This window comes from Buceros rhinoceros, unplaced genomic scaffold, assembly GCF_000710305.1.
Source record: "Buceros rhinoceros silvestris isolate BGI_N320 unplaced genomic scaffold, ASM71030v1 scaffold11950, whole genome shotgun sequence".
Classification (NCBI taxonomy): Eukaryota; Metazoa; Chordata; class Aves; order Bucerotiformes; family Bucerotidae; genus Buceros; species Buceros rhinoceros.
In genome coordinates, this window is record NW_010387941.1 from 40,964 (window position 1) to 51,905 (window position 10,942).

At 44.7% G+C, this 10,942-nt stretch overlaps 1 protein-coding gene across 1 annotated transcript; it reads right to left on the minus strand.

Moving 5' to 3' along the window:
• Window positions 1–1,156: 1,156 nt before the first annotated feature.
• On the minus strand, window positions 1,157–8,257 carry TSPAN14 (tetraspanin 14). The gene is given in 7 exon segments (XM_010140722.1): window positions 1,157–1,228; window positions 1,948–2,067; window positions 2,568–2,612; window positions 3,695–3,820; window positions 6,260–6,430; window positions 6,826–6,972; window positions 8,090–8,257. Coding segments are annotated over 7 exon segments (849 nt in total).
• Between the last annotated feature and the right edge of the window lie 2,685 nt (window positions 8,258–10,942).

Consider the following 10,942-nt stretch of genomic DNA (forward strand, 5'->3'; position numbering starts at 1 on the left):
CAGCAGGAGTAGTTAGAAAATGCCTGTGAAGCAATCACTCTGGATCACCACGAGACTGGCACCTGAACTGTGTGTTGGGAAACAAGCAGAACCGATGATTCAGCACCTTCACAGATTCAAATGTTCACCAACCCCAACCTTTCACTGGGTATCTCCTCATCACAAAGCAGGTTTCAGTCAGGACCCATGCTGAACTGAAATGGCTGTCATCAGTCCTGACATGAGCAGTTGGGCAGATCAATACAGCACTTGTGAAAGAAACCAGAGGCAATGCAGGCGTGCTTGCTGCCTGCCGAGACAAGCTGCCACTGGAAATCCCTGCGGGCAGCGCTTCTGAGAGATATTACTGATCAATAAAAAGCCAGAGTGTTTTTGAAAAGGGTGTTCTTCTATAAATAAAGAATATTTACATTTTTTTCAGAAAGGAAACAGCACCACAGACTCACAGCTCCTTGCTTGAAATGGAGATTTCTAACATGTAATGCTACTAATCATCAGATTTTTCCCCTGGAGAAAAGGCTTGCGCAGTCAGCTCAGGCTCTGAGCTGCACAAGTTCCTGCTCCGGAGACATCTTCATTGCTTCCAGTCAAACAGGAGTATCCCTAAGTCTGCACAACCAAAAATCAATTAAAGGACCAGACAGTTTGTGACTTTTTTCCCCAGTTTCCAATGCCACGACGATTCTGGTTACTGGGTATCTTGCCAAAAAACGACTGCGTGAGCCTACTGCAGAGCTTCCAACCATTTCAGGATTCTGAAGAAATCAGCACGCCTTCTGAAAAGATTACATTGAGACCGATGGTGGTTGGGAGTGAAGACAGCAATCTTCACTGTAATCCTTTGAGGAAAGAGTTTACAGCAGTTTGAGGTTTCCTTCAACATCTGTTCCACCGACGTGTGGTGAAGTTCCACTTCTTCCTCAGAGATCAACGCTGGTACACTGACTGGGTCATCTTGATAGAAAAACGTAGGCAGCCGTGTGTGTGCGTTCGGAGATATTTTAATACCAGCTTCTAACAAAAAGCATGAGCAGGGTGAAATCCACATAAGGCTTTTATTAACAGTATTTCATGCTCTGTGCATTTCTTCCACCTCAGTGTCCAACCAATAACCATAAAAATAGACTTTTTTTGCAACATACGTCTGCTTTTATGTTCAGAAGGCATTACCCGCCTTTACAGCTTCAATATCAGAAATCAATGTCCTGGCCAGGAAAATCCCAAAGATCTAAAAAGACAAAAAAATAAACCATTTGTGAGATGAAGCACTGGGAACGTACCAGTTTGCAAGATGCTTCTAAACATTAGAGCTCGTTCCCATTAGTCATTACTGCAGAATGGGAACCTGCCACTCATGTGCTCCCTCTACAGTGTTCTTATATCCGAGACACTCTGAGTGTTTCTGGAGGGTCTGCAGGTTCAGAGAGCATTTCCCAGCCAGCATCAGCCACCAACGCATGGTTAGTACTCTGAAGTAATAAAGGCAGCAGAATCTTGAGGAAATAAAACTCCGGCAAAAAAGATGCTTTCATGTACCACTTGAGGAGCATCCAAAACAACAAGCTTCTGGATGCCTAGAGCTGGAAGAAATCCGTTTGGCAAGTCTGAGTCCCTCCTATTGCTAAAGTCACAAAGCAGACACTGGCATTCGTTACACAACTCTGAAACATCAGTCCGTTTTCTGGCCCATTGTTTGAAATACATACAGAATGTACAATTACCTGTACTAAAACAAAACTCCCATCACAAACGGTAGTGAGTAAAGTCCCAGATTGTTCTGGGACATTTGGAATTTTAACATTCACTCAAGTTCTCAGGGAAATCTTCCTTTACAACTGAAGATTGACTCCTAACTCAGCACATTCCCTGAAACAGTCTTAGGACCATAACAAAAGGCCGGGGTGACGTTCTGGAAAAGCTGACAGATTTGTTTTAAAAATGACTCACCTGGAGCAGTGAGATAGCTATGAAGATACCCGCAACCATGTAGATATTTTTGGGTAACCAAGCTTCGAGAGCAACAATACACCCTTTGACAAAAATCTGATCATCCCACTGGCTCTTGCTCTGAATGGAGAGGAAGAGTAAGAACATGACAAGTTTGCAACGTGATCAGCCACACAATAGAGCGACACTTGTCACTTATGCAGTAATGTTTCTAACCAGACTCCAGAAACACACCAATGCTCGGATTAAGGCAGGGCATGTTGGACACTGCTGAATCTTCCTGCAGATGCTGCTGTTAGAATATTTTAGAATTGTCAGACAACAGAATCCAGAGTTAGACTATCACAAATCACTGAAATGCACATTTGAAATGCAAGTCCTGCCCCTTTTTGAAACCCACCTTCCCCTTCACCTGTCCCATCACTTGTTTTCTCCACCCTCCCACAGCACCAGTTTTCTTTAAAGAAAGGAAAATCTCTACCACACTCTAACTTGTAGTATGACATAGCACAGGCAATTAGTCCCCAGGATAGACATATCTATCAGAAATTCCACCCATTTTAGACAGTTTTCCCTCTGCAGGCACCAAACACGACAGACAGAAGATCCCAGCGCCTTACCTTCTTCCTGACATCATAGCCACACTGCGTATTCACAACTTTTTGCTGCAAAGCAAAGAAGATTTAAAATAAATCGACAGGATTCTACTCACTTCTGCTCACAGCAAGTTTTTCTGTCTTTTCGATACCTGGACAAACAAATGAGGACTGCCAGAGCCAACCATTCTAGGAAGCATCGTTAATAAGAAGACATCCCTTTTGAGACTCGTTTTGCTTTCTCTGTATGAGACTTACAAAAACATACGTATTACACAACTGCACCTTAATTTACACCAACGCATAGTGAGTCAAATTGAAATATTAGGAGTAGAATCTCATGTGAAAAAGGTTTAAACATACTTAGATCTTCCAAAATACAGCACAATGGAATAGTGGAATAGTACTGCTGCAAAAGGAGAAGATAATTACTAGGGAATCTGAACATGGACTGTTTCCCTGGCAAAGCCTTTCTTGGCTGATTTCCAAGACAATCAAAGCTTGAGGATAACCTACCTACAGTTATCTGCGCTGCACGAGGGCTGCTGGACTGACTTGGAGATGTAACTATTTCCACTAATACTGTAAAGCATTAAATGTTAGTTCCTACCCCCACACCTCGGCTTCCATCGAAAGGGTCTGATTCCTAACCACAATGTACCTACACCTCACCAAGACCCCAGAATTGACTCAAATGCTGTGCGCAAGCACTTTACTAGCTGCTGCGAAACACTCAGCAAGCAGAGTCACTCCTAGTTGTCTGGCGGAGGGGTGGTGTAGCGTTAACTCCACCCAGGGCGACCACTCTGCTTAGCCAGTGCTTTCAGCTGGATAGGGGAGACTAGGAGTTCCAGGAATCATTGCACTGGGTGTGGAGAAAGCATCGGCCACCAACACTCACAGATGATTCAAGCCAGACAAAATCAGCTTGAATTCCTGGTTACAACATGTTTTCAGCTTAGAAGAGGTCACCCCATTTGGACTCTAAAAAGAATGGAATGGAAACACGACAACAGTTTTTCTGTGCACAAGCCATTTTGGGTCATTTGAAGACCTTTCAGAGCCCTCCTCACTGGGCTGTATTCAGGAAGTGCTTCCTTTCACAGCTCTCCAGCAACACCAGAGCAATACAAAGCCAGGAAACAACTTACAGCAGGGTCAGGTATGCAACAGGAAAAAGGGACGCCGCACTTCTCACGGCTTTTGCTTTCACTGCTGCAGTTGAAGTATATGTTAAAGTCCCAGTCATCTGGACCCTGGGCACCACAGCAATGGTTCTACAACAGAAAAACAAACACTTTGCATTTGGGGGTATTCTGGAGACAAATTACCCACTGAATGAACACTCTGCAATGATATTCGTTCATCATCTTCACTTTCTCTAAGGCTGTGCAGAATCAATGGCAACATCAGAGTAAAAAAAACATGAGTATTGAATACTGCAGCTCTACGAAATCAGAGCAATACACTTGGCACGCCGCTCCTGGGAAGAGGTGTCAGCAGGACCAGCAAACCCCTCCCAACCATCACTTTAGATGGAAGCGCTAGCTACAATCAGGACACGTGTGTAGAATGGTGTAACAAAACCATTTGTAGAATGCTTTGTACCCTGTTATTTCCAAGTCAATCAAAACCAGAAAAACTATGAGAAATGTTTCTTTAATCTTGTGACTCCACCCTTAAATCTTCATGAATCGACAGATTTTCTCCTTGTTCGCTGCGAAAAGCATATCCCATTTGTGAACACACTTCCTTTCTTTCAAATGAGAAGGTTTTTTTGTAACTAAAGGAATTAACTGGTGAAGTCTCACGAGCTCAGGGATCAGTCACCTCTAGGAGTATTTCACGGAAGTTTCTTGACCTAAATTACCTTAGTTGCAGGTTGGGGAAATGCCAGTATTTCGAGGAACATTCAATTCCTGGAACTAACGAGAGCTGGTTTCTTATTCAGATATGCTCTGCAGTTTGTTAGCCGGGATATTTAAGGGCACAGCTCTTTCTCTATAATTTGAGTACATGAAGTGTTACAACACCACAGAGACGTTCCTGGTACCTCACGAGGTTCCACCCTCTTGGGGATATCTCTAGCATCTCTCCTCTGCTCACTGCCTGTCTTCACAAAACCTGCATTAAGCTAACTGGTTATGAGACCACCCAACTGGAAGCCAGTAAATGGATCCAGGAGTTACCAAGTTGTGACAGCCATGGATGTGAACAGAGAGCAGAACTGTTTACACACAGTCTTCACAGGAAATAGGACTAAAGAGCTGAGCAGAATGGTCAAAGTAGAAAAAAACACACGAAGAAAAAATGATTTAAAGTCACTAAATACATTTACTGTGAAGAAAAGAGATTCATTTTCACCTTCCTAGTCCCCGCTCCCTCAGATATCTACCCCTCTGTAAAAAGCCACACCACCACTAAACACACTAACCTTACACCTCAGTAAGGCACAAGCTATGGAGTCACTTACAAGCCTGCAAGTAGTACCACTAGCCAGAGCGAGGAGCTGCCTCCAGAAAGCTCCTCGGGTCCCAAGGCACACTGAGAACAGAGCCAATCAGCCTCAGGAAGGCATTCAACCACGCTGCTGCCCCGTGCTCTTCAACCCCTGCAGAACCCTCCTCGGTGCTGACAGGCACAGACAAACCACTGGCTGATGCAGAGACTTGCCCAGTCTTTCCTTCTTCAGGTTTATTAGCTTGTTACTCTGGGCAGTGAACTCCTTTCGGTAAGCTCAGCCTTTTATTTTCACTGACAAGTATTTCAGTGGAGTTCAACTGTAAATCAGCTTAGCGTATCAGCCTGGCTGACAGCACTGAAACTAGATAAACAGAGGGAACAACAGCTGGGCTGACAACGCAGACAATTCCTGCCATTGGTCAACGGCAGAAGCAGCCCTGTGTCACAAGAAGGTGCCCTTAGCACCAAAAGCTAAAGCAGAACAGCACTGAAATCCATCCAGGCAGTTCCATCAGAGGATGCTTCTACAGCAATGCACGCAAGGGTGCATGAACAGGATAGGCAAGCGGCTGGTAATACACAGCTGGCCAAACTGGTTCCCACTCTAAAACGTGCTTTGCTGTCAAAGTGAGCTGTGAGCACAGACTGCTGAATGTGACCTTCTATGGACAACAAAACCTCTCAACTTTTCCACAGGGGGAAAACACACACAGGACATGTCATATCGTGGTGTACATCACTGCCTGCTGGTAACTGCACATTTTAGGATCACAATTTTATGCTCCCATTTCACCCTTCCCTGACTATAGGCCACCCTTTCCCAGTTAACAAAACCCCTCTTTGGCTTGGAGATAATGGGCGCTGTGCTGCATCCCTGTGCAAGGCTGCGGTGCCTCCTCAAAGAGAGAGTGCAGGCTACCAGCTCCACAGCACAACTCCTCCAGGATAAAGAGTCTCTCTGTGGCTCGCTTTTCGCTTAAAACTGGTGCAACACTGATCAGAACAGGGGAGCAAGTCGAGGAGGTCGACAGGCAAATGGACGCTTGGCAGAGCTTCCGCGCTGGCAGTGAGCACAGCACTGTACCTCAGCACATCCTGCCTCCCTGACACTCCCCACACAGGAGCCACCAAACAGCACGTCTGTAACGCGGCACTGTTAGCTACAAAGTATGGCAAATCTGCGACAAAGGAAAAGGTCCAAATCTCCACAGTTTCCTACAACGCGTGAAAGGGGTGACAGGATATGAACTTACAATTTTCTGTAGCGAATCAATGAGGTTCTGGAGGTCAATATCATCTCGGTAGGATTTAATGTTAATCTCAAAGAATTCCTTGACCTTGTCCCTCACCCAGTCCTGGAACAGGAAAGCCAGAACTGCCACTGCCAGCTCGAGCAGGAATATAAACATAATAGCTCCACAGAACTGTGAAAAAAAGGTCCAAATTAGAAATAAGCCATTCATTTTGATTGCACCTCTGCCCCAACTCCACCAGAACCAAACAGAGAATTAGCTTAGAACTCTCTCACAGTGCAGACTCTGTGAGAACACAGCTTGTGAAATGAGAGTCCAATGGAAAGAAACCCCCAAGAGGCAGAGTTAACTTTTTGCCTTGGTCACCTGAACGTGGCAGTGGAATGAGCATCGCACCACAGTCATTACACATAGCAGTGAAAATAATAAACGAGAAACTGTAGAACTCAGAGCTCAAGTAGTCCTGATGTTAATTCTTGCACTGTTTCCAGTTTTGTTATTTTTTCGTCCAGATTAACTGGTCTTTCACATGCCTAATAACCCACTCATGTCCTGATGTTACTTACAAACTTTAGAAGGCAGATGTTTTCTCTCAGTGCTCCTACACAACCAGCAAATCCCAAGGTAAACATCACTATTCCCACTAGCAAGACAAGCAGCACTGGGTCCAGTCCATGGAGACCAGTCACCTTCGTCAGATCAGACAATACACCCTGAAAGAGAAAAACAGAGTCACAGAACAAGGCTGACCATGGTAAGTGTGTTTTTATGCAACATTCCTTCTGAAGGTCCATGATTTCCATGTGATACCATATTAACTGGCTGCAAACCCTTGAACTTGCCCGCAGCGACCCACACAGGAAAGTCTCACTGTAAAACAGTTACAGACAACATCGATTTTCTTCAGCCTGGCAGAGGAATCATGAACGCAAAGTTGCAACCGTTAATTCTTTCAGTAGGTAAATCCAGCACAGTCACCTCTCCAGATCATGCTCTCCTGGTCTATCTGCCAAACAAAATTCCACAAGATGATGACAAAAAGCTTGGTACTATCACTGAATATTCATTTAAATTCAAGGCAAAAGTATTAATGTTTGATATTAACTGGAGATGCAATCAGAAGGGCACCCTCATTTCAAAGTCTTTTAAAAAAACTAAGAACATTTTTCCAGTCTAATGTTTAGGTGGCACAAAGGGAGAGACTTTCTAACTGCAAAGCAGGATATGGGTGACATTTTAAGGGAGGGGAACAAAAGCTGCTTGTTGTTTTCAATGGAAGCACACTTTTCCTCTCAACTTTTTAGTTATGCCCTTGTACTGCTGAATAGCCTTAGCAATGCTCCTCCAAAAACACACAAGTGTCATTTAAAGATTCCCCTTTCTTCTCAGATGAAGTTGGCACACCAGAAGAAGTTAACTGTTCCCTATGAGATAACTTACCTTGACAATAATCTTCCCTATTAAGCCTGCCTGCCTAGATTCTGGGGCAGGATTTCTAAGCCTGTGTAAACAGAACATGAACAGAGGGAAGCCCTTGTCATGTCTAGATTATATTTAAGGAAATTCCATTTCTATACTGCTAAATTTCCTTCAAATACCTAAGACAAGCTCCTCATACAGTGTGCAAGAACAGGATGCACCACGCAGCCCTACCAAAGGGACAAACACCTGCAGCTCCAGAAGTTCACCAGACCAACATTGCAGAGGCATCAGTTGACCGTGGTGCTGAGCTCAGGGGCTGCATTTAACCTTTGCTGCTTCCTGAGGAAGTATTTTACCGGGGCAGGAGAGGGCAGCCACCAAAGGCAGACCAGGCGTTTCTTCCCTTACCTTTTCACTCCACGCCCACAGACCAGCCGCAAGGAAGGCCATCCCAGCTAGCTAAAACAAAAGGAAAAAACCAAATGAGATGCAGTAATCAACATAGCCCCAGAACAATTTGCCAGTAACACAGTTGCTCGAGGGAAACAAATGCCTGCAATCTCGGACACTAGCCATGGGATATTCAAGGCAAAAGGGAAACAATTCCCCATGAGTCAATCTCCTGCAAAAAGGATTCAAAGTGCTTTTATCCCACAGCACTCCTGCACTTTATAACTGCTTTTAGAAAGTATTCCTGTTTGATTTTCCACAATTACTCCAGAAGCGCACTACCGAGCTCACAATTCCACACAGCAGCATGCAAGTGGGGCTTACCCCTGTCCCAGCGACTCGCTCTAACCTTTTCTCCGCACACTAATGAAGATTTCAGAACATTTAATGCATTTTGAGCTTATTCCCTGTTCAGTCATTTTAGAGTATGACAGCCACACTTGACTCCTCATAACCTCTCCGTGTCATGGCTCCTTACACCGGCCTTTCATCTAACTAGATAGATTGTCTTCTGAAATGGAAGGACACCCCTTCCACACTCTGTACACCAACTAACACTGGTGTAACACTCACACCATGCTACAGAAGACACAAACAGGGTGTCCTCTCCAGCCCAGCTGCCTTTCTCTATAGCCATCATCTTAATTAAACTGTAACAGAGTCTTGAGGAGGTCGATGTTTCACCAGCATGCTCCATTCTCACCTCTGAACACAGACACTGCTCTCATGGCTGTATACAGCATCTGGTTTCGCAAAACTGCACTATTTTTGCCAAGTTACTCCCATGAGCACCTATGCAAACAATCTAGAAGTAAAACAGAGTGTATCGGCAGAAAAATAAACCTCATCTTATAGAATCAGCGTGGATAAACCTAAAACCGAATTCAGCTAAGACAAGGGATTCAAAATTCTCACCCAAAGCTTTCTTTAGCAAAACCCAGTGCGGTATGATGTACTTGCAGAAGAAACAAAAGCCATCAGTCATTACATTTACAGGCACAATTACCAAGACAACCAGTTTACAAGGAAGTAAATTGGTAGTTATTAAACCAAACGAGATTTCTTTGCTTTAAATACCACGGCAAGATGAAGCATCTCACTGAAGACTCCTGTAAAACACACTGTGGTGATAAAGCCACCCCAGCAGCTGGCGTGACTGAGTACGCCTAGTGCGGAGCTCTGCAGAGGATGAACATCAGGGAAATACCTCCTCAACCACCCCAGCACAACGCATCCGAGTGCCTGCTGTGAGGCAGCCCGGAGAACTGGCCCCCCCAGCCTGAACTAGAAGGAATTTTAACCTTGACCAGTTCACTGGCCACATGAATCGACCATATCCCTTTGAACAGGAAACTAACCCCAGTAACCAGGGTTTGGTCATTTCCTGCTTTAGAATGGAAAAATCCACACTTTGCTAATGTGCAGCAGCAAGCTGTAAGCTCTGCTCATCAGACATACGGTTTCTGCTAGCACAAAAAGTTACTTTTACGGCGGACACTTTTTCCACACCCTGGACAACCCTATCTGACGCTGCAGCTCCACTCATACTGGAGCAATTAGCAGCCTACAGCCCTTCCTTCCCACCCTTGTCTCTTCCCAGACTTTTCCTATCAGGGTGAGGAAACCACCTGGTTTCTGGCTGATCCTCTCCTCTTCCTGGCACATCCTTGCTGTTGTAGCTGTCCCTCAAAAACACCACACACTGCCAAAGCCAAGAAAATCTTATGCTAGCCTGGGTCTTCTCTTTCTTTTCCAAACCGAGCTCAGAATTATTTTCCAGAGTTTAAGAGAATTTTTGCCCTTCATCACCACACTTGGGGCAAAAATGTCTCATCTCCTACAGCACACGTGAAAAGTTGGATTTTTTTTTTTTGTCTAAAAACCCTTAAGAGCCATACACAAAGCCACAAAGCTTTAGAAAATAAATCAAGATGACAACAGCTAAAAGCTATTTCACCCTCTCCTCTCAATTCATCAGAGAGATAGCGAGCTCACATGCAACTAAATGGATTTGGTAGGGCACATGTGCCACCCTTCACCTCACTAAAACAGCCACATCCTGGGACCACCCCAAAAACCCTTCAGCTGGAGACAGACAAAGGTCAGAGACAGGCTCACCTTGTATTACCGCGTCTTTTAACGGCATTATAACAAATAGAGCTCTTTGATAAAAAAAAAGGAAGTTCTTAAACTCCAAAGGAGGTCCAGCCTTGCTGCCATGGGGCGATTTCACTCCCTGCAGGGCTGCAAGGGTGCCTCCTCACTACTCGTTAAAACAAGCATACTTGGAGAAGTTCAATCTTATCACCACGCTTAGAAGGCAGGGTGAAAATCAAGTAGCCCTACACCGAAATGTGCTTAGGAAGCCAGAGCCCTCCTATGACACGGGCTCCCTTTCTCGCAGGGGAAAGCCGAGCCCGAAGAATAGAGAAGCGATTTTCCAAGCCAGTTGTACACAGCTAACTCAAAGCCATCAGAACTGAACCTTCTGTTGAAGTTGCCCATCTGAAAAAATCCCAAATCTTCCAAAGAATGAAGATTTACAGATTTCTAAAGGCTGGTTAAACTGCAGGTTTGCCATTATTAGAAGTCATATTGTCCTCCGAGTTCTGTATTTTGTTCCACCTCAGTCTCTGTGAAATGTACCTGGAACGTGGCACAAACTGGAGAAAAGTAACCACCCCGCAAAAGGTTTAAAGATTCTCTAAACTACTCACGAAGTCACCACACACTTTAAAGTTTATACAGTCACTGATATTATCTGTAGAGCTACAGCCAGGACTCTTTCATGGGCACCCCCTTGCCGTGTGG